Here is a 23,423-nt window from a genome sequence, read left to right as displayed (position 1 = left end):
CATATTTAAAAGACCAAAAGGGAGTACATGCCCTTGTAAATAAATTCTGTTGTGCTTAGGAGGATGAATCCAAAAATATAAAGGCCGATATACTTAAAATGCACGAGACCATTAGATCTCTTAGCACAGCCATCAGTGAAAAGTGAACTATGTCCTTCTGGCTGAGGGGGCCTCAAAGAGAACCACAAACCAAACCCTTAAAGGTGTACTCTAGGTCTTATTTTACTGGTGGTTTACCCTCTTCTCCATGACTGAAAATAACACACGATATGACAAAAAAAGAAAAAAAGAAAAAAAAAAAGACATGTTGAAGAGGTCATGAAACGAACACCTCTCCACATACTGAAAAGGAACATGTTGTGGCCCAGCGACAGTGCCCAGGACGACACAGAGGCCGGCAGAAGGGAAGAGCAGGAAGGACAGCAGGCGCGGCAGAAGCCGCCGAGGAAACAGACAGACCCGCAACTGTCAGAGGACTTCAGCGCCGCTGAAACCGGTCCAGCTGCAGATGCTGCGTGACCTTGGCTGGAATACATTTCGGAATTAGTTTTTGAATACTTGATGAGGTGTTTGGGAATTAAAATGAAATGTTAGCATAATCTCTTCCTTGCACACACGTATAGATCGCATTTCTCTCTAGTATTAGGAGCTCCCCAGCTGGGAGGCCCGGCAATCTTGAGGCTTTCCCCTGCCAGATCCAGCAACCACTGTCATGGCACTTTCCACACGGAACGAGTGTTTGACTGTGACTTACGTTTCTCCTCTGACTGCCTCTAAGCTCCATGGGGACAGCGACTATGGTGTTTAACTAATACTGTTGAGAGCTTCAGACAATGCCTGGAGCAGAGTGAAGGTGTGTGGGGTTAATTAATCCCTCCTCCTTCCCCTCCGAAAACTCCCCGTGGCTTTAAAACATAGGCTCACTCACAGCATAATGTATATACGTGTCCAGTCACCACGCTGTACACCTAAAACTAATGCAACACTGTGTATCAACTATAATTTAATCATTAAAAAAAAAAAATACAGGCTGTCTCCCCACCTACCATTCCATCCTTACTTAACCTTTCCCAGGATCTCTTGGCAAAAATTTCTACTCTACCATCTGTTTCATCTCCTCTGAAAATTATTAACAACCCAGTCTCTTTCTTTCTTTAAGATTTATTACTTGAGAGAGAGTATGAGAGAAAGATCATGCGATCAGGGGGAGGGGCAGAGGGAGAGAGAATCCCAAGCAGACTCTTGGAAGCCCAACGGGGGCTCGATCTCATCATCCCAAAACCACAATCTGAGCTGAAATCAAGAGTCAGATGCTCAACTAACAGAGCCACCCAGGCACCCCCAGTATCTTGTTTTCTAATGACCTGCAAAGGAGTGAGGCTTACATATTCGAGGGCCACTTTCTCATAAGGACCAGAAGCTAGATGGGAGTAAAATACCATATTAACCAGATTATCCCATAAAGTAAGCTTTATGAAAAGGTTTAGGAATTCTGTTTAGGAATTCTTCAGGGGAAGGGATTTAGGAAAGGACTGATGTATTTTCAGCAACCAGTGCTAGCAAGCGCTGGTTTCGGTTTGAGATGTTTACTCAGCATTTGAATGGTTGCTTTAAAACACGGATTCTAATGCTTCGCTTGAGTTTTGAGGGTAATGATACATGAAGATCTTTTAATTCAGTTGTCTATCATTTGGGCACTAGACTCAAGTTACCTGATTCCCGGCACACTATCGTTTTTAAAATAATCAGCTTTGGAAAATATACTTAGGACATAATAAAATTTTTGACTTATGACTGACCATCTCAAGCACTTGCTTATATTTTTAGTCTTTTTTAAAAATTCCATTTTAGAAGGAAATTTTTGTATACCCATGATGGTCTGTTCCACTTATTTTGAGAGCTACTGTGTATGAACTGGCCAAGGCTTTTGAAATAAATCTAAGATTTGCAAGATATTCACTTGTCCTATGGTAGAATCTGGGGTTATCACCTCTTTGTATGAGCTCCAGCTGCCTAGACAAATTCAAAAATTAATTTCCACAAGCCTATTATCTTTGTTATAACGATACACAAATGCCCAATATATGCTTGACTTGCTCACACTGACCCTTACAATTCTGTTATTGTGTGATTTGAACATTTCCTCCTCTCCACCCCGAAACAGACATGAAAATCTTCTATGCCACAATTTTAAGTATGATTGAGAAGGGTTCACCTTCCCATTTTCAAGTGGCTTAATAATATGAAATTGTCAAAACAACATAGATCTTCAGAGACAGCACACGAGTTATTGTGCTGATCACCATTTATCCTGCCTATCCATGGGTGAACTTTTCAGAACAGACCAAGACTTTTCTATAGATAAATGCTCCACTTCTAGTGCAACTGTCTATTTTCCCCACAGAGAAAAGAAAATACCACATTTACTTTCATAGCCCCTCCTCCTTTTTTGCCACATGCCTCTTTCTCCCCTAATACAACAACACTTTGCTAATCAGAGGTCACTTACCTACCAATTTAAACCATCAAAGAACCTAATTTTAAAACGGTCTCTAAGCACCCAAAGAGAGGTCTTTAGGTTCATACATCAAAACATATTGTACAATTTTTTAAAGAGCAGAGCCTTCAAGCATTTACCCAGAGGCTAAATGCTTTGCACATAATTTGAGGGCACCAAATGATCGCAAACCCTTCATTAAGGACAAGAGCGTTCCTCCATTATATGGGTCTGGCAAGAAAGCCCTATCTGGGAGAAAACAGAGCAAATAATTACCAGGACACTTACTTTGCTAGACACTAAGCTAAGAGTTTCATGCATCTTCTAATCTAATCCTGACCAAATCAGCAAAGATGTGAGTGTATCACCTCTATGGGAGAAAGTAACAAAAGAGCTAGAATTCAAAATCAAGATGGTCAGGTGCTCTTTTTTCTATATCAAACCAAATACTTTGCTGTTGGATCAAAAGCTACAGTGGCCATGAAAAAAATCACCTTCCTTAGTCTCCTCATCTGTAAGATTGTTACCCGTCCTCCATTATCCTTTGTTCCACGACTCCATGTAAGGCTGAATGCTGATAATAATGTCCCACAGTCGCTAAGGTGAATCCATTATCAGTCTGCGTTTAAAAAGGTAAGGGATCATATAATGCATGTTCTCGATCACGGTATCTCCCCTGCCAGGTTAGTATCATATTGCACGTCCTATAAAATTATAAAACCCCTTTGTATTGAAAGGCATAACCTTCCTTTAGCTAGAAAATGAATCTCCGTGGATTAGCTCATCCCTTCATACAATGGCACTAAAATGAGCAATGATTTCTTTCTTCCCCACTATGAACAAGAGGAAGAAAGGAGGAAATCTTTTATTGTGTGGCTTCACTATTTTCTGGTGGTAGGAACTGTCACATAACATACATAACAAAATACACACACTCATAACGAAACAGTCCTGACTGAATTTAGTTTTAAATCCTTAATCATTTTGGGCTATTCAAAACTCTTCTGTTCTCCATCCATTTAAAACATTTATTAAGTACCTACTCTCTTCAGGACACTGTGAAGGACATAAAAAGATGAGAAAGCATTGTTATATTGAATACATGTATCAAACCTTAAGGAGGTATAGAACAGCGGGAGCCTCATGTTTCAAATGAAAGGAATGCTTATAAATAAACTGTTTCATATCTCGTTTGGTGAAAAGGAGATTGAAAACATATGCAGATTACACACCGGACTTCCCCGAAACATTGTATCCACCCAACAATTAAAATCAGAGGATTGGCTCTTAGCAGCTCATCAACCAGAAATGTTCATTGATATTCCGATACTGTTTCTTACCATAAGGTTCCACGAACTCCAGCAGAGTTTTATGCAATGTGCTTACACAGTGGCATAATTTTATGCTGACAAGACGGTGGATCAAAATTCAGAAAAAGAATATAATGCATGCATGACTAGCAGATGCGGAGATCTCGGACGGGCAGGCTTCTTCAAAACGAGGATCAGTTGTCACAAGGAGATCCACATTAAAGCGTGTTCTCTCTGAACTCCAAACTGAAGCCAAAAGCAAGGAACACTATCTGATACACTAACAGGTTCATTAAAGGCACCAGCTACGTAGGTGGGGAGGGGGTTTCTGGTTGGTTTTTCAGTACAGGGTTACCTGAGTTATTTTAAATGCCCACTCGCTATTTCTTTAACTCTCCTTTGTATGTTTTTCATGGTCAGTGCAATGTAAAGAATAAAGTATGCAGTTGTTAACTTATTTTTAAACTCTGCCTTGTGGAAACTAGTGACTTCAAGCCAGCAGCAGAAACATTTAAACAGCTTTAACTCCCTACCATAAATGCCTGGGAAACACGGGATCATCTGTTACAGTAATGACCATGTTGGAGATCAGGGACAACCTACCACATTTTGATTAAATTTACTATAGATCCAGCAACCCTCTAAAATGCAAAAGGCCCTTTCTGTTTATGAAGATTATTATTATTGTCATTATTATTGTTATTTGATCAAAAGCCCAGCAAGTGAAACCATGGCAAAATATTTACTATTTTCTCAATAACCACAAAGAGATTACTATCAATTCCATATTGATTTTCAAATCCAGTTCCCATAAAATCAGATTCCTGATCCAAGCCTAAAGACGTATTCCAATTTTTAATACCTCTATGTCAAGTTATTAAACAGAACAGTTTTAAGGGCAGGCTTTTTTATTTAAGGGGTATAGCTTACTAAGTACTGCTTCCGAGAGATGTTAACAATTGCCCAAGAATTAATGAAGCATTTGCATTCTATTATCAGGTTGTACTCTCTTGTACAATCTGAACAGAGGATTTTAAGTCCTTAGAAGAGAATTCTCAGTGAAAGGCAACTGATAACTGAACAAAAATACAAATGGTGGGTAGATATAACCAAAAACCCAAGGTCTCACTTTCCTAGTTAATAATCACTACTATCTCTTTGGCAATGTGGCGTTTCTGCTTCTGAATTATCCACTTCCCCACTGAATCTTTTAAAAATGAGAAAAGCCATAGTTAAGAGAATAGGCTTTGGATTCCAAAAGAGGGACCCCCCCCTCTTTACCCCTGGTTCTACTCCTTCCTAGTCCTGTGATCTTGGACAACTTAATTAAACTCCCTCTGGACCTCCCATTCCTCATCTGTGGAATCATAGGGTTATCTTTTTCCCAGCTACATGAAGTGTAAAGGTTTTTCAAATGCTGTTAATGCTTTGCCACCAGAGATAACCACAACGAACTTCAAGGAAACATTCCCGCTCTTTTGGCCTGAATACCAAGGTGGTATTTATTTAAAACATGAAGCTGAATTCTCACAGGAGAAAGTTTATCTCATTCATCTGTGCATCCCCAGGAGCTAGCATAAAACCTGACACAAAACTCAGGACTGTTCAATGATGTAAATCATGTTATACATACACATATTCAGACCCTACCCATTTCTTTCTTTTTATTTTAAGATTTAATTTATTTATTTGACAGAGAGAGATCACAAGTAGTCAGAGAGGCAGGCAGAGAGAGAGGGAGGGAAGCAGGTACTCCGCTGAGCAGAGAGCCCGATGTGGGGCTCGATCCCAGGACTCTGGGATCATGACCTGAGCTGAAGGCAGAGGCTTAACGCACTGACCCGCCCAGGCGCCCCAGGCCCTATCCATTTCTGAGCCTTGGCTGCCTTTGCTTCGGAAATAGCAACTTGGTCCCCTCTTTACCTCCGCAGCCAGCCCTCCCCCCTGGATTCCTGCAGCCCTCTCCTAAGTGAGGGTGCAGTATCTACTTTGGCTTTCCCCCAGTCTTTTATTTTTCAAGATAGAGTGACCTTTCCAAAGTGTGCGTGGATCTCACCACACTTTAAAGAGCCCTCTCCTCCATTCCTTGTAAGATAAATACAAAGTCCCTAACCAGGTCTACAAAGACCTCCACGGTCTGGCTCCAGCCCAGCAACCTCAAACAACCTACCTTCTAGCCCATTCTCTGTTTTCCAGTCACACTGCTTTTCTTTCAGTCTCTCGAACATTCGAAGCTTTCCTCCTTTGCGAACGCTCTGCCTAACGCGTTCTGCCCGCCAACAACCACCCCCAGGGGTTGCTCATTCCTTCTTCCTCCTTCATACCTCAGTTTAATTGTCAGCCAAGCCTCTCCTCACCTCCCTGAGTCCTTACAGAACCATGTAGCAGAGCCTTCAGAGAATTTATCAATTTGAATTTATGTTCTCAATGGTTGTATGTGTACCTTCCCAACTCCAATGCAGGCTCCACAGGGGAAGTGTCCGTTTTTGCTCCTTAGGCAACTTGAGTATTCAAAATTTTGTGGAATACGTGATTTTTAATAAACATTCATATTCTAAGAGAACACTCAAGATCCAGCCCAGTGGTACCGTGCCCTGATTTTGAGAAACACCACAGTAAAAGAATAGGTGCAGAGCACTTAACGACATAGAGAGTTAAAATAAAGAAAACACAACAAGTTGGAAGAAGATGCAAAACTTAATTCTCTTCCAAGTTTGAAAAATATTACTTTCTCAGACTCTCATTTCTTTCAAGTTGTAAGCATATGCTAATTTCATAGCAAGCCGCTTTTTCTTCCTGGACCAAAGGCTAGGAGCGAGTTTTGCAGGGGAAATTAAGTACAGCACAATATTGCATACATCCATGAAATACAATCATCCACACATCTAAAGGGCTTTTAAGGCATGATGGCTTAATCAGAGTATTTTTAGTACAAGTCCTAAATTCTTAACAAATGCAAATCACACCATCTGCAATGAATGCCTTGAGTGGTCAGAAGCTGTGATACAATATATTTTAAGAAAAAAGAAATTCACTTAAGGGAAGCAGAGCTGGGTTCCATAGCCCCTTCATTAGATGGCAATATTAAGCTGAGTGGGAAGGTCAGTGCTGAATTTTCTGTGTGCAGTTTTGGAATTATTCGTTGTGCTACACTTATCAAATGCAGAATAGCAGGCAGGCGAGAAGCTGAAACTTCATGCTAAAAGCTCACTTAGAAATGTGAAGAAAGAAATGGGGAGCTCTGACAATATTAACAGCAGAAAATGCACCTATAGATGCGAGGAGACCATCTTTTGCTGGGTCATTGCAAGTTAAGCGAAGTGATTTGTAATAAGACACCTTCGACCAGTTCTTGCCCGGGCATCTCTCGCCGGCAGCCTTTGCGCAGCCGTCCAGTCCCGTCTAACTACCCAGGCGCGTGGGCACGGACTCGTCCCTCTTACAAAACTGAAGGTAGGGAAACGCTATGCCCCAGCGAGCCTGTTCCAGAGCAAAGAGATGACCTTTTGGGCCCTGGAAACCCAACGGGGTCTGTCCCCTGCTGACCCCAGAGCACATTACATGAAGGGCTCACCTGGGCAGAGACCACGGCCAGCGAGGCTGCGCCAGGCGAGACCTGGCCTCCCAGGCTCTGCAGGGCGCTTCCCCGCACGTCCGTCACCGCCTGGCCCGGGCGCACACGCGCGCCCGAATTTTCTCTCCATTTAGAGTACAGCCGGGTCCTTCCACCATCTCCCGGCCGGGGCTGTGGCTCGCCGGTTGCAGACCCCGCGGAGAAAGCCGCTGTGTGGGTATCGGCGCGGAGAGGAAGTTCAAATCTCCCGCGCTTCCTGCACCGCCTCGGACGCCCCGCCCCGCCCCCCCGAGCCCCGCCCCGCCCAGCCCCGCCCAGCCCCGCCCAGCCCGGGCCCGCCTGGCCCCGCCCCAGCCCCTCCCGGTGAGGTCCGCCTGGCCCCGCCCCAACCCGCCCACAGTGCCTGGAGCCCACCGAACCCGGCTGAACTCGAAGGGCCCAGGCAATTGGGACCTCAGAAACTCTAACCTTTGGCTTTGAGGTTTTGCTCTTGTCCTTGAACTACTCAGCACACGTCCATTTTGTGATGTTGTCCTCTTGTTCTGCCCTAAAATGCAAAGTCGTCTCAGTCTGGGCAGGCTTTGGTTCTTGTATGCCCTATTCAGAAGTGGGTAAGGAAGCGAGGGACTCAGGAAAGGGCGCTTAGAACAAGCAACGTATGTTTTCTCCTGTGGAGTTAGCATATTTTCGTAAATGTGGCTTTATATGCCACATATACTTTAGTCTCTGTATTAAAAACCCTTTCATTTTTTGAGACAGCTGAGCTAAGTGAGCTCTACGCGAATTCATCAACCATTCTTTTATGGGATGCCCCAGATGAATGCTATTTGAAATTGCTTTGTAAAAGGCAGGGCTCTATACAAATATGAAGGCAATGCATAGCTTTTCAAATTTACACACAGACGCATACATATAAATACATGAAGCTAATGACTCCATACAATTTTTAAATAATAAAAAACCTACCCTTTTTTTGAAAAATAAAATACAGCACATTAAAACAGAATGTTACTCTGTGATGTGATCAGTCTATCACCGTGCTGTCGTTTGACCAGAAGAATAGTAGTTAAACCTGAACTCAAACATTTAAGAAGCATTACATATCTCTCTGTGGGGAGCAATCCGTGATGGAGGTAGCTGGATCACACTCAGGACTCTTTGTACTTTACTCCCTTGTTGAATGGTTGTTTACTTTTCTAGGTCAAATTGCTAAATAATCGAGAAAGAATCCTAAATTCAGTTATAATCTTTGCCCTTTGCTGGAGGGAAGTGCTATACACCTTAGTGCTTCTACCTTTGCATTAATTATTTGTCGGTACCTAGTAAATTATCCCGTTTTGTCTTTTGGAGTTCCTGCGGGTCAGGAACGTGGCAGTGGACTGGCTGGGTGGTTCCGGGGCAGCGTTTCTCAAGAAGTTGCCATGAAGATGTTGGCCAGGGCTGCGGTCACAAAAAGGCTGGATTTTAGCCAGAAGATCCACTTCTAAGGGGCTCCATGGCACGGCTGTGGACAGGTGGTCTTGGTGTGTCATCCTCTGAATCTTCTCCTGACAGGGCAGCTGAGGCCCCCAGGAGGTGTGATCTGAAAGAGAAGGCAGGGAGAAAGCTGTAATGATCTTTATTACCTGGTCCCTGAGGTGACACAGCCAGGCCTTCTCCCCTTCCATCTGTTAGAATCCAGTCAGTCAGCGGAGCCTACAGGGGGCAGAGATGAGGGGTGAAGCTTTGTCTCTAGTAGAGAAGAGTATCCGGTAATTGGTGGCCATATTTTAAAGCCATCATGGTCCTCATTAATTCATCACGGACTTCTCGTTTCTCTTCAGCTTGCGCAGTGTGCATGTCTGCATCAAATATCATCTTTAGCCAGAATCAGGTGTGCTGTTCCCCACAGAGCTCAGTGAGCTGGGGAGGAACACTGCAGATACTGAGACTTCATGGATGCATCCTGAAGAGCCAAGCCGGGTTTTGTTTATATGTGACTCGCCTTTGGGTCTGTTGATACTTCTCTCTGTTACTTTTCCTTGCATCCAGTTACAAGTAAAATCACATGAGTTACGCATCTGCGGCGCCTCGAAAAGAGCCACCTCACACCCCTGCAAGCAAGCCTACCCCAGAGGCAGACTCTCGGTGCTCTTCTCAGACTGTGTCAGATTTCTCCTAACTGCCATCCTTCCTGCCCTTAGCTTTTCACAAGTCTTCTGAAGCACAGTGTATTCCCTGATGACTTTGTATAAGTCATTTGTTTTCTCTAAAACTCCCTGTCTTCATATGTAAGATCAAATATATTTTTCCTGTTAACCTCCACAGGACTGTTCTAATTTCCAAATACCAGAATATACGTGAAAGCTCTTTGAGAAATGTAAAAGGCTCTACAAATTCAAGGAATTAAGATGCATTCTGTTTGCTACTCTTAGAATTTTTTCTGTGTTTTGTTTCTTGGCTCATGCTGTTATTCTTACCTTTTTTTCTTTTTACTTCCTCTTCAGCCTCGCTTACTGAAATTTTCTCACTTAAAATCCTAGTTGAATGCATATCCTCTAAAAAACCTTCCAAGTATGGTCAAAATTAATCTCCTGTTTTCTGAAGTTGGTTTTCCAAACCTACCTCGTGTTAGAGTTAATTGGGTGCATACTGGTCTCCCACTAGAGTCATTCCTTGAAAACAGTAGAGGAACTGTCCTGTTTATCTTTAGACTTCCCATAGGACCCAGGGTGCTCTTTTACACATAACAAACTTTCAGTGACTATTTGTTGAATTCAATTATGATTATTAACTTATGAATGAAATTATTGCAACTTTGTGTCCCCAAATACCTTTTCTTATATTTTTAGTGTTATTTTTATGAATTGAGATTTTATGTTCTCAGAAGTCCTTGCTAGTGGAGCCCGGGTGGCTCGGTGGGTTAAACCTCTGCCTTCAGCTCAGGTCATGATCCCAGGGTCCTGGGATCGAGCCCCACATCGGGCTCTCTGCTCAGCAGGGAGCCTGCTTCCTTCCTCTCTCTCTCTGCCTGCCTCTCTGCCTACTTGTGATCTCTGTCTGTCAAATAAATAGATAGAATCTTTAAAAAAAAAAAAGTCCTTGCTAAAATAAACATCAACAAAAATAGGTAATACATTAAGTTACCCTACAGTATACTTTCTTTATTAGATCAACAAGCTAAGAATCTCGATGTATCCTTGAGGAAATCAGATCAACCACATGTACAATCATTTGTGTACATTCATTTTTACCTATTTATCTTCACAATAACCACAAATATTATGTATGATGGTCAGGATACATATTTGTACTACATGAATAAATAAATTGTGTTTCAAACCACTGGTTATTTTCCATAATCACATGTAGGCACCAACAAAGATACAGAAATGAAGCCCAAATTTTCTGACTCTGAGGCCAATATTCTTTTCACTAGCAGCACAGGTAAGTGTAGATGAAATAAAGATGTCTAAAACACTGGAAAAGATAGCTTTCTCCAGGACCTCAGGTCTCTAATATACAGTTCCTAAGCACTAATGGAAAACGTGTTGGACAGGGTAAGAAATCACCAAAAGGAGATGGAGAGGAGCTAAACATAAACCTGAGTTTTACTTCCAAAGATTTGCATTAATAAAAACATACTTATGCTTGCTCTGTGTGAGGCACTGAGTCAGGCTGCACACCAAAGATTACAATGTAGGTAGGGATGCTGACATGAAAAGATACAAGAGGAAAAGAGAGCCCATGTTATATACCAAAAAGGATTTGAAGACTGAGAGAATTCACTGTAGGGACACATCACTCAGAAACATGTCTGGGAGATGCTCAGAGACAAGATGAGGTCTGAGCTAGTCCTTTAAGAAGGAAGGCCCTCGGCAAGTAAAAAGGTCAATTAAGAGCATTCTAAGAAAGAGGAATACAGGCAAATATGTGATGTATTTGAGACACAGTGATCAAAGACTTGTCAGGCAGGGGCGTACGGGTAGATAACCCTGGAAAGATTCGTAGGGACTGCTGTGTGGAGAGCCCAGGAGAAGGAACAGCAAAATCCATCTTCCTGGACAATGGGCAACCATGAAACATTTGAGCAGATGCCCACAAATTCACTAGACTTATCTACTAAAACTGAATCCAGAACTCCGTTCAAACTTTGAAGAGGAACCCACTCTGCAGTTTGGATCCCTTATTTGTTAATTCTTCACTAAGAAATAGATGGGGATGCCTGGGTGGCTCAGTCAGTTAAGTGTCTGCCTTTGGCTCAGATCATGATCTGTGGGTTGCTGGGACCGAGTCCCGCATCGGGATCCTTGCTCATTGGGAGCCGGCTTCTCCCTCTCCCCGTCTGTGTTCCCTCTCTCACTGTGTCTCTGCCAAATAAAAAGAATAAAATCTTAAAAAAAAAAAAAAAAAAAAAAAAAAACAGATGGGTCACAGAGGCTCATAGTAGGTGAGCATAGCTGTTTACATAATGCTGAGTTCATAACACTTTAAAGAGTCCTTAGTTCAAAATTCCTCCGTTTTCACTAACAATGATCCCAGATACTTATTTAATGTTTCTAAATCCCAGGCAGCGTTCAAAGCATTCTGCAAATACAGACTCTTTTGATCCTTGCAATAATCCTCTGAGGTTTACACGATTCTTATCTTCATTTTACAAATGAAGGAACTGGCACAGAGAGGTTAGGCAATTTGTTCAAGGCCACAGCGTTGGGATCCAACCAGGCAAGTCATGGCCTTCGCCAAATATTTTCAGCCACATCAATTATAGTACACTGGCCTTCAACCAGACATTTTTCGCAATGAGCTTAAGAAATGCTGGTTTAGAGGAAAAGCAACCTTTTAGTCACCCTTAAATAGGAATTAAAGTCAATGAAAAAACCTTCCCATCGTGTATTAAGTTTTGACATACTTTGGTTAGTGAAACTTCGTTTTCAGCCCTCTCTTTACAAAGTCTGTGGGCAGCTTTTTTAGGTGGAATGATAAAAATGTAACTGGGGGAAATTTCTTTAATCTCTGTGTTTTACATAAATTACCTGAATATATTTAACAAGTAGAGAGATAACATCCATCCTCTCTCTACATCCTCTTACTCTGAGCTCTGGATAGAGGAAACAGTCATTAGTGAACATGAGGTGCAGGTGTTTTTGGTGATATTTACTAAAGAGTCTCCAGTTTCTACCCATTAAGAGAAACTTTTAACAGTAGACTACCAGAAGAATAATAAAACGCACAGCAACAGAAGCCATTTTGACAGTTTTATTGTTTGAGGCAGGTAACAAATGTTGAGACTTTACAGAGCAGTGGATTTCGTTCCACTGCAAAGCCTGGAAGTGCCAGGTAACAGTTTTCTGCCAGCACAGTCACAGTCGAAATCGCAAAACCAAGCTGGGCCTCCTAGGTGATGCACGAAGCCAGTCTGACATAGGGAGACTGTTCAGAGTGTTGTGGAATCCAGGACTGTGCTGCTTTAATTCTAGCTTTGTTTTGGACAATTCTCCGCAGAAGGGATTTTTCTCGTTTGTTTTGTAACTTAGGCATATTAAGGAAGTAAAAGTAGTTTCTGAGCATGAACTTGATTTGGGAGAAGTCAATACCTAAAAGCTATCAAGCACTCACAGAGGAGCAAAATAATCCCTTCGTGAGGGTTTTCCCCCTTGAGAGAAAATAGGAGAATTGATTTCTTTCCTATTTTGTAATAGACCAGTGAGTTATTTTTTGTTAATATCTTGGGGCAACATTCCTCATCAGTCTCCGCCTCCAGAGGATGTATTACGGATGAGTCATGAAATGCTCCATTGACTCATTCATTCAAAAAACCATCATGGGCTCCTCCTGTGTTGCAGGAAGGGGGCTAAACCCGTGGATACAAATAAAGGTCAGAGATCTAGGCAGCTCACAGACTAGTGCAGGGAGAAGAGCAAAAGAGTGCCAGTTCTCTAACAGGTAAGCTCTGAGCTCCACAAGCAGATGTGGAAGGGAGCCCTGGGATTCCAGACACCCCAGCTCCCTTTTGAGGAAGAAGAGGGAGAATTGCATCAGAGTCAGAGGAGGGGGTTTTCAGGCAGGTGGGGGAGAAAGAATTTCTGAAGCCAGGAGGTGCGAGAGAACGTCCTATTAGGGGAACTGCTAGAATGCCCAGAAGACAAGAGGTCAGGAAGTGAGAGCTGATGGTGGCCAGAGAAGACAACAAACCAAGGTTATGAAAGATCTAAGATTGGGGCGCCTGGGTCGTTCAGTCATTAAGCGTCTGCCTTCTGCTCAGGTCATGATCCCGGAGTCCTGGGATTGAGCCCCTCATCAGGCTGCCTGGTCTGCTGGAAGCCTGCTTCTCTCTCTATCACTCCCTGTGCTTGTGTTTCCTTTCTCACAGTCTATCTCTCTCTGTCAAATAAATAAAATGTTTAAAAAAAAAAAAAAGAAAAATCTAAAATGATATGCAAAGAAGTATGGATATTATTTTTAGAGTAATGGGGAGCAATAAAGAATCCTATGCAACAGAGTAACACGATTCCATAAGCTTTACTTAATGGTCACCAGAACAGTGTAAAGCAGTGATTCTCAACAGAGGTGAATTTTGCCTGTTTGGAGACCGTTGGTCACATCTAGGGGGAAGGGAGTGCTATCGGCATCTAATGGGCAGAGGGTAGAGATGCTGAAAAACAGCTTATAATGCACGAGACCTGTCACCACAACGAAGAAGCATCCAGCCAAAAATGTCCAGAGTGCTGGCGTTGAGAACCCCTGGTATGCTATGCCGCCTCACGCCCCACTCCCCAAGTTCACGCACCAGTCCCTGGGACTTGTGACTATGTTTCCTTGTACAGCAAAAGGGCTGTGATGTGACCTCGGATTGTTGGATGAGGTGAATAGTGTGGATTCCCCAGGTGGGCTCAAGGTAATCCTAAGTGCCGATGAAAGGGAAGCAGTAGAGACAGAAACAGAAAAGGTAAGGTGAGCACAGAAGCAGTCAGTGAAGGAGACATGGTGGCACCAGGCTGTTGCCTTTGAAATAGAAGGAGGAGCCATGGGCCAAAGAATGCAGGGGCCTTTAGCAGCTGGAAGGGGCCAGGACAGAGGCTCCCTGAGAGCCTCCAAAAGGAGCCAGCCGTGCTGACCTTTGATATCAGGCCAGAAAGACTGCTCTTCGAGTTTTGACTTCAGAATAGTCAGAATAAATCTGTGTTGTGTTAGGCCACTTAACTTGTAGTTTGTTATAGAAGCAGTAGGCAATTAATACATCTGTTTTGGAGAATGGGATCGATGGGAAGCAAATCTTGAGGCAGAACGAACAGTAAGGAGCTTTCAATAATGCCAGGGACTTAACTGAACACTACCACGGTGAGCAAGGCAGGAAATGAACAAAATTCCTGCTCTCTTGAAGTTTATAAATTAGGGATTTATATGAGTTCTTGTTACACTCCAGAAAATAATCCCTTGTACAATGCTAATTTCCTTTCCCCTGTCCTTTATACATCAGCTAACTTTCTATTTTGAGTCGAAAGTTTTATTTTTGACAAATTCAAATTTATCAGTATTTCACATTATGATTCATACTCTCCTCCCCATCCAAGGTCATCTCAGTGTCATAAAACATCTCTCTACATTTTTTTCTATTAACTTTATTTATAGTTTTCTTATGATCAATTAATTATTGCTGCCAGGTATTACTCACTTTTTCAAAGAAATGTCATTAACCCTACCCTTGCCATGTTCCTGTAGAGGAATAGACTTCTCACACCATTGTCAGGACCAGCTGTGTGACTACCTTTGCTCAACGGAGTGTGAATTCTCTTGTCTGGTCATAAACTTGCGAAGGAGAAATACAATGTTTATTGTTGGAAACCAGTGAAATTTTGGAATGGTTCGTTATGAAGCATAACATAGGGAAATGTGATTGAAACACTTATGTTTACACTTAAGTCTTTTAACTATGATGCCATCACTGTCATATGGAAACTTGTCCTTAATATACAAATATGTTTGTTTCCTCTATTGTGGTTCAGGGATCCATCTGATCCTGCACAATTCTATGCTATTTTTATGACTGTTCTATTTTACTGTATCTTAATGTCCTGTGAGTTCCTGCTTTTCAGTTTTCCTTCTCAAAATTATACTAGCTTTGTAGGAATGGTCAAGTTTTCAAGTTATATTTAGACAATGTTTCCTGTTCTCCCCCAAATTCTGCTCGAAATATTGACTATAAATACATTAAATATGTAGATAAGCTTAGGAAACCATTAATAGTTTTACCATGTTTTGTCTGCTTTTATTAAGGTCTCATTTATTCAATTTTTAGGAATTTTACAAGTCTCTAGGTAAAGATACTATGTTTTCTTCCTTGGTTTGATTCCTAGTTGTTTCCTTGTTTGGGTTGGTATTTTAAGTGGCATGTTATTCTCTATTACAGTTTTAGTTGCTGTTGTTGAATTTCCATTTCCATGGAGGCTCTAGACTCCAGTGTGAAATGGAAACACCCAACTGGGGAAGAGAGGAAAATACTAGCACTTCTCTGTATGCTTATTTTTTAATTTTACTTTAACATTTTTATGTTTAGGCAAAGAGTATCTAGTGTATTAATATAATAGTTATATAATAATAAGAAGAGCTAATTTTTAGGAGCATTAACTTTGTGCTAGGTACCACAAATGCTTTCCAAACATGAAATTACTTAATCCTCACCATATCCGAGGTGGGTAAGTGTTACTGTTATTATTATTACTATTATTATTACTATTCTCACTTCACAGACAAGAGGAGTGAGGCAGAGAGTGATTATGTAGTTTGCTTAAATTCACACAACCAGTAAGTAATAGAACCAAGATTTGAAAGCGAGAAAATCTTGTTTATGATATATACACCACTTTGTATGTAAACTGTGTAACTGCAATTTATGAATAAATATTGGGGTCATGCTAGACTCGAAGGATCAGTGGGCTTGCTTTTTAAAGATTGTTATTTTTTTAGGTGTTATCTATCAACTTTTAGGGGAACCAATATTTTAAGACTAGCAGAAAAATGCTGTTAATCTTTGAAGTTTATATTGTATCTGGCAATTCACTTAACTTTTTTATTAGATGTCCTAATTTGTTCATTCTGTTGGGTTTTCTAAGTAGAAAATCTTATCATTTCCAAATAATGACAGTCTTATCTCTTCCTTTCCAATTCTTATCATTTCTAATTATTTTCCTTGTCTTATTGTGTTGGCTGGGGCCTTCAGTATTATATTGAATAGTAGTGGTGATAAGAGATATCCTTACTTTGTTGATGTTAAAATTTTTTCAGTAAGCACTACCTAGCTGAGCCTTTTATGTAAATACTTTTATCAAGTTAAAGACATCATATTTGTTCTCAGTTTTCTTAGTTTTTCTTCTGTTTTATCAGTATTTAACCTCAGAACTTATTAAATGCTTTCTGTATCTACTGAGATCATTTATTTTTCTTGTTTAGTCCATTATTATGATGAACTACATTGATAGAATTTTGATCAGTAAACCATTATAGCATTCCCAAAATAATCCCTTCCAATTCACACCCTATCATTCTTAACCGATTATGAATTTACTTGGCTACTGTTTTATTTCATGTTTTCTTATCTGTGTTCAGAAGTGAACTAAGACAGCTTACTCTTTTTCCTTTGTATTGTCCTTATTCAATTTTTATACCAAGATATTAATATTATAAAGTGACTTGTGCCATCTTTGTTTTTTCTGGAAGAGCTTTCACAAGATAAAACTATCTGCCTTTCAAACATTCACTTATCAATCTTTAAAGGACCCTATTTCAACTAACTCTGAGGTATTTAGTTAGCAAAGAGGGATACCAAAGGTGTGTTATGGCATTTTCTAGAGGAAGCTGACTTATTTGGTTAGGTATTTTCTGCAATCCATCATAAGATAAGTGAACTTTAAAGTTTCATAGCAGAATTTTGAAATTCATAGCATCTGGCAGTTTGGAAAACACTTATGTATATTTGTTTCACATGTCCAACCGCTTTTGAAGACCATTTCCCCCACGACTCCTGCCAGATTATTAATAGAATCAAAATAACTATGTCAACATAAACGATGTTTTATTGGTCAAACGGAAAGACAAAAAAGAGATCAGGTCCCAGAAGGTGATTACTATCAAAAAATTCTGCTGGGGACCATGTTTGTTCCAATGAGAAGATACATCAAGGTAATCATTCTTCCAACATGCAAGATTCCCACTACAGGGAAGGCAAAGGGGCAACTGTTATCTGCCTTGCCTGGGTCAGAATGTGGGGATGGGTTTAGTGAGGAGCTCCCCTTAAGAAATAAGAGCTGAGAAACAGAAGTCTTACTGGCATTCTTTAAAATATTTCATCTATTTATTTGAGAGACAGAGAGAGAGAGAGAGAGAGAACGCGAGTGCACAAGCCTGGAGAGGGTCAGAGGGAGAGGGAGAAGCAGACTCCCTGCTCAGTGGGGAGCCCAATGTGGGGCTCGATCCCATAACCCGAGGATCACTACTTGAGCGGAAGGCACATTCATTATTATTTTTAATGGTTTCTGGTTTTACACAATGAACTGGAAAACTCTGACAAAGTTAACAACCCAGTCTGGGTGCTTGTTTGTAGGGACAGCAAAGCATTTGGAAAAATGAAAGCAAAGGATGTGGCAGCTGACAAGGAAAGCAGATCCTACGCCAAATCCTTCCGGCCACTATAGAGAAGACACAGGGGAAGGTCTTGAGCCTGAGAATGAACATGGAGTTTGTTTTTCTGTTTATTTATTTATTTATTTATTGTTTGGGTCAGACCTGTCTGACACAATGAACCTGGAGTTTAAAACAGAAATGCTTCAATTATGCCATTATGCCTTGTCATCCACTTTGCGGACTCACCTGGATGGTGTAGAGGCATGATTTGAAGTTCAGGCAACACTGAAATTGAGAGCTGGGGAATGACAGCAACAGATGGACCTTGCTAGCATGAAGCAATTGAAGGTGTGCAAAGTCTGAGCAAAAATACTCAATCCTGAGCTTGACAGACCATATAGAAGCAGGTTATATCATTAGCTAAAGGTCAGATATAAATACAGTGAGCTTGTTTAAGACAGTTGGGTATGCACTATCATTCTCAATCATATTTATGTACCTGGGGGATAACTTGACAGCTAGATGCGTATCCGTCTCTTCCTATGTAATAAAACAAGTAGAAATCTCAGGAGGTGCCTGAGTCCAATCCATTGTGTTTGACATCTTAATGAGAACACACCAATTAGAATATAGTAAAATGGACTCATATTTCTAACAGAACAGAGGGGTCCATTTCAACAGCCAAATGCAAGATCACCTCTTACCCTAACTTTTAGCATATACTTTTAATTAGCTACCAAGGTCAACAACAAAAAGAAAAACTCAGTCTTATTTGTAGATGTGTTGAAACCCATTAAAAAAATGAATAACAATATTTTGATATTGTTCATTTTATGTGGACAGAGTTCAGAGTTTATCTGTTAAGCCTCCAGAAGGATTCTTTGGCATTTCTCATCTAATTATGGTTGGCTTGGACTCAATTTGAGCTAGTGATTAAGCCACAACAGGCTCTATTTTCCATTATTAATCTCTTGGACTTGAAAGGTTTATCAGACCCAAAGCAATTAGACATTTAAAATTCTGGGTTTTTTGCATACTTGCTAAATACTGACTCCTGAGATTTTTCTGTTCCGCTGTTTTCATATGCGAAGCAATTGGAAAATGCTAAGGGATGTGTGTGTGTGTATGCACGCGCGCACGCGTGTACATACCCATGTACACATACACATTTCATAGTCTTTCAGTATTAGCATCCATCTTCACAAAATATTCTACTTTAGATTAGCAAAGCTGAGAAACTCTGCATTCCCTTCCTGCACTAATTTGGTGAAGGCATCCAGAGCCATATCCTAAATGCCTATTGGAATTACGCTCTAGCTCCTATGTGGAGGTTTGCTTCAGCAGACGTTTTTGTGACAGCTTGATTATCAATGGTGTGATTAATCCCTTGGTGCACGCACATCAGGACTTGCTTCCAGGGTTGAGTGTTACTGTGAAAGGGACGGCTTAGCGCAACACATGGGGAATTCACAACTCCCCAGAAGGGAAGGGGTAAGCATGACAACTCAGAAAGAAGTGGTGAAGCCAGTTACGGAAACATTTGCAAGGGTTCCAGATAAAATCATTTTGCACAAATCTCACCTCAGAGTCTTTCGAACTGACTAGGAAGTGGATTTTTTTTTTTTTTAACAGCAGGGCAGTCAATAATCTTCCTCAGTATCACTTGGATTTAGTGCTTCATTTGAGAAAAAGGAGTGATATTTCAAAGACAGAAAAACACTACTTGGAAGATTTCTGATTACCACAATGATGCCTGATGGGAGAAAGTCTGTGCAGCATCCTTGCACGAACACAGAAAGTTTTAAGGAGTTTTCTTTATGGAAACTCTTCTAGAAGAGTAGAAAATGTAGAGGCATAAGCCTCCAGCAGAAGTTTGAATTTGGCTTCTGACTGATTTGTGATTTCTTAAGAATTTCTCTTTGGGTGTTAGTTAGGGATGATATATATTCAGCTGCATATAACAGACAAGGGTATCTTCTTCTCATATCTTAAGTCTGGACATAGGCAGGCAAAGTTGGTGTTGTGGCATGGTATCGTCAACATCCTGGCCTCATCCTGGCCTTATTTTGTCTTTCTGTTCCTTCAGTCTCATGGTTACTTCATGGTTCCAAGATAGCATTCTCCACCTCTGTAGAACCTCCTTCTGCATTCCTGGCAGGAAGGCTAAGAAAGCTCTGAGGAGGAAGAGCTGGCACCCACATCAGGAAAGCAAAACTATGTAGAAATTCCTGGTAAGTTTCAGCTTATATCATTGACCAAACAATGTCATATTCCGGAATAGAGTCTGAGAAATGGTGTAGATATTTTTTATGTTCTTTTTTTTTTCCTCCTTCCTTTTTCCTTCTCTTTGCTTTGTTTCTCTTCTTTTCTCCTTTTTGGCTGTACTGCCAATAAAAAGTAAATGGGGGTTCTTTTGGTAAAAACCAAGGAGGGGATGGATACCGGGTAGGCAAGCAGCACATTCTATCACATGTTGCTTCAAGATATTTACCCGTATCCATTCTGCTTTAGTGATGCCTGTGACATTCTGATTCTTATTTTGTACACCATGCCTTCTTATCCTTATTTTGCTTGATTAGAAGAGGATTTCATTTAATATAGCATTAGTGAACAGAGCCGATGCTCTCAAGGAGTAATGGCATCTTAAGAGGTTGTTGCTCAAATTCATTCCTCCACAGTGTTCCAAAAGAATACCACCAACCACCCGATTACTCATACATGCAGGAAGGCTAGGGAGGTGTGCTAGGTCGGCAACACCGGAGACAAAGTCAAAAGCAAATCTGCCATCACTCTTCACATAGTGGCCCTGAGAGTTGAAACCTGAAGGATAAACTATGTTGATACTAAAACCCCAAAGCAAACACTGGTAGAACAGGATATATAGACAAATCCAATGGAGATTTTTACCACCCTCTATCAAATGCCGTAGTAAAATCTACAAGGTAAACCATATGTTGGGAAATTAAACTTATTCAATAACTTTAAAAGGCTTGATGTTTTAAAGTGTGTTAACTGATAATGATAGACTTAATGTAGACATCATAGCATAAGATATCTAGATAAGCCCAAACATTTGAAAATTAAAGAACTCCTTAATGTCAAGAGATCAAAGATAAAAAAAATCACAAGGGAAATAAAAACTTAATTTGACTAAAATTATAATGAAGGGACTCCTGGATGGCTCAGTTGATTAGGCCGCTGCCTTCAGCTCAGGTCATGATCCCAGGGTCCTGGGATCGAGTACCGCATTGGGCTCCTTGCTCAGCAGGGAGCCTGCTTTTCTCTCTGCCTCTGCCTACCACTCTGCCTGCTTGTGCGCACCACCCCCATCTGACAAATAAATAAATTAATTAAATCTTTTAAAATTATTATGAAAATATAACCTGTGAGCATTTGTGGGATGCTGCTAAAGCAGTTCCTAAAAAGAAAATTCTTAAATTAGGAAAGAAAAAAAGATTTTAAAGATTAAAAAAAAAAAAGATTTTGGGGTACTCTAAATTCCTACCTCAAAAAGCTAGAAAAAGATAAGCAATTGAAACCCAAATATACAAAAGAACAAAAATAGTAAATATGAGTATAAATCAAGAAATAACAAAAGAACAATGTAGAAAATCAACAAAACCAAAAGTATCTGAAAAGATAAATAAAATCCATCAAACTATAGCTAGATTGATAAGGAAAAAAAATGTTAAAAAGAAAACGAAATCTATTTTCAGGAATACATGAGAGGGCTTTTTAAAATACTCTAGATATTAGAGGAATAAGAAAGCAATATTTTGAACAACTTTATGACAATGTACATGACAATTTAGCTGAAATGGACAAATTCCTTGAAAAACACAGGTTTCAAAACTGATACGACAGAAAATCCGAGTAGCCCCATAATAGCAGAGTTGAATTTGTCGTCAAAATCTCCTCACTACAAAAACTTGAGTCTTAAATGGCTCTCTTGGTGAATTTTGGCAAACATTTAAGAAAGAAAGAATGCAAATCCTACATAGTTCCACTTAAAACAGAAGAGGAGGCAACAATTGCCCGCGTTGACTAGGAGGCTTCGAGGAGGCCTGCATTCAATTTTCCCCTCCTTACAAGCTAATAAATTAACCTATTACTATTTCATAGGTTCTGGCAGAAGATGGGAGACTCCTGGATCAGAGAGAAATGACTTTATTACTCACAGACAGCAGCAGAATGAGCATCATTATGTTTGAGTCTGACCCCTTTTCTTGAGGACCCCTGAGGTGACACAGAAGGTCTAAGTGGATGCCTGTACATGCAGTCAACTACACGGCAGAGGAGGGATTCTGAGGCTGGAGAATTTACTGTCCTGTGTCTGTCTGGTGATCAGGCCCTGAGTAAAAAATCAGGAAAACTCGTTCTGGGTTTAGCTCAGCTATCGGCATATTCGTAGCACAGGACAAATCACCTATGTTTTGGAATCCTGCTCTTACTACCCATAAAACCTGAGGATTTGGACAAGGTGATCTCTCAGGACCCTTCCAACTCTTTAATTGTAACTGACTATGTCCATGAACTAAAGAGGGTTGAAAATGTTAGCCTCAAAGTATTTTCTGTAATAGAGTTAGGAGTATAAAGTTAAAGACATGGCAAGTTCCTTTGGTCAGGTTCTGGCCTGAAAACATCAATGGCACCATCCTATGATTCATAAATTAGCGAGGGATCTATAACTTTGCAACATTTCTATTTAAGGTTTCAAATTTGTGCTTCTCTGAATACTCTTTTCATGTCCATTTAAAAATATCTCCTGATGCCTTGAAAAATGTGGTTTTGGACTGTGTGGGTCCCACTTACATGCAGATTATTTGTTTGATAACTACAGTACAGTACTAAAAATGTATCTTCTCTTCCTTATGATTTTCTTAATAATATTTTCTTTGCTCTAACTTACTTTAAGAATACAGCATATAGGGCGCCTGGGTGGCTCAGTGGGTTAAAGCCTCTGCCTTCGGCTCAGGTCATGATCCCAGGGTCCTGGGATCGAGTCCCGCATCAAGCTCTCTGCTCAGCAGGGAGCCTGCTTCTCTGTCTCTCTCTGACTGCCTCTCTGCCTACTTGTGATCTCTCTCTGTCAAAAAGAAAAAAAAAGAATACAGCATATAATACAGAGAATATACAAAATATGTGTTAATCAACTATTTATGATATTTAAGGTTTCTCATCAACAGTAGGCTATTAGTAGTTAAGTTTTGGGGAAGTCAAAAGATACATAGTGAACCCTCTTACACTGTTGGTGGGAATGCAAGTTAGTGTAGCCACTTTGGAAAACAGTGTGGAGTTCCTCAAAAAATTAAAACTAGAACTATCCTTTGACCTTGTAATTGTACTATTGGCTATTTACCCAAAGATACAGATGTAGTGAAAAGAAGGGCCATATGTACCCCAATGATCATAGCAGCAATGGCCACAATCACCAAACTGTGGA

The 23,423-nt window shown here is 40.7% G+C and overlaps 1 protein-coding gene across 1 annotated transcript in view; it reads right to left on the bottom strand.

Annotated features, from left to right (window-relative positions):
* The window catches only part of NEIL3 (nei like DNA glycosylase 3), a 46,304-nt gene extending 38,659 nt beyond the window's left edge, over window positions 1-7,645 (bottom strand). The window contains 2 exon segments of the mRNA XM_045069428.1: window positions 7,382-7,480; window positions 7,483-7,645. Coding sequence (XP_044925363.1) covers window positions 7,382-7,480; window positions 7,483-7,539 — 156 coding nt within the window. The 5' untranslated portion in view covers window positions 7,540-7,645.
* Between the last annotated feature and the right edge of the window lie 15,778 nt (window positions 7,646-23,423).

The sequence above is a fragment of the Mustela putorius genome, unplaced genomic scaffold, assembly GCF_011764305.1.
Source record: "Mustela putorius furo isolate JIRA1106 unplaced genomic scaffold, ASM1176430v1.1 tig00003932_pilon_pilon_pilon:0A:0A, whole genome shotgun sequence".
NCBI classification, from domain to species: Eukaryota; Metazoa; Chordata; class Mammalia; order Carnivora; family Mustelidae; genus Mustela; species Mustela putorius.
This window is presented reverse-complemented; position numbering and strand designations above follow the sequence as displayed.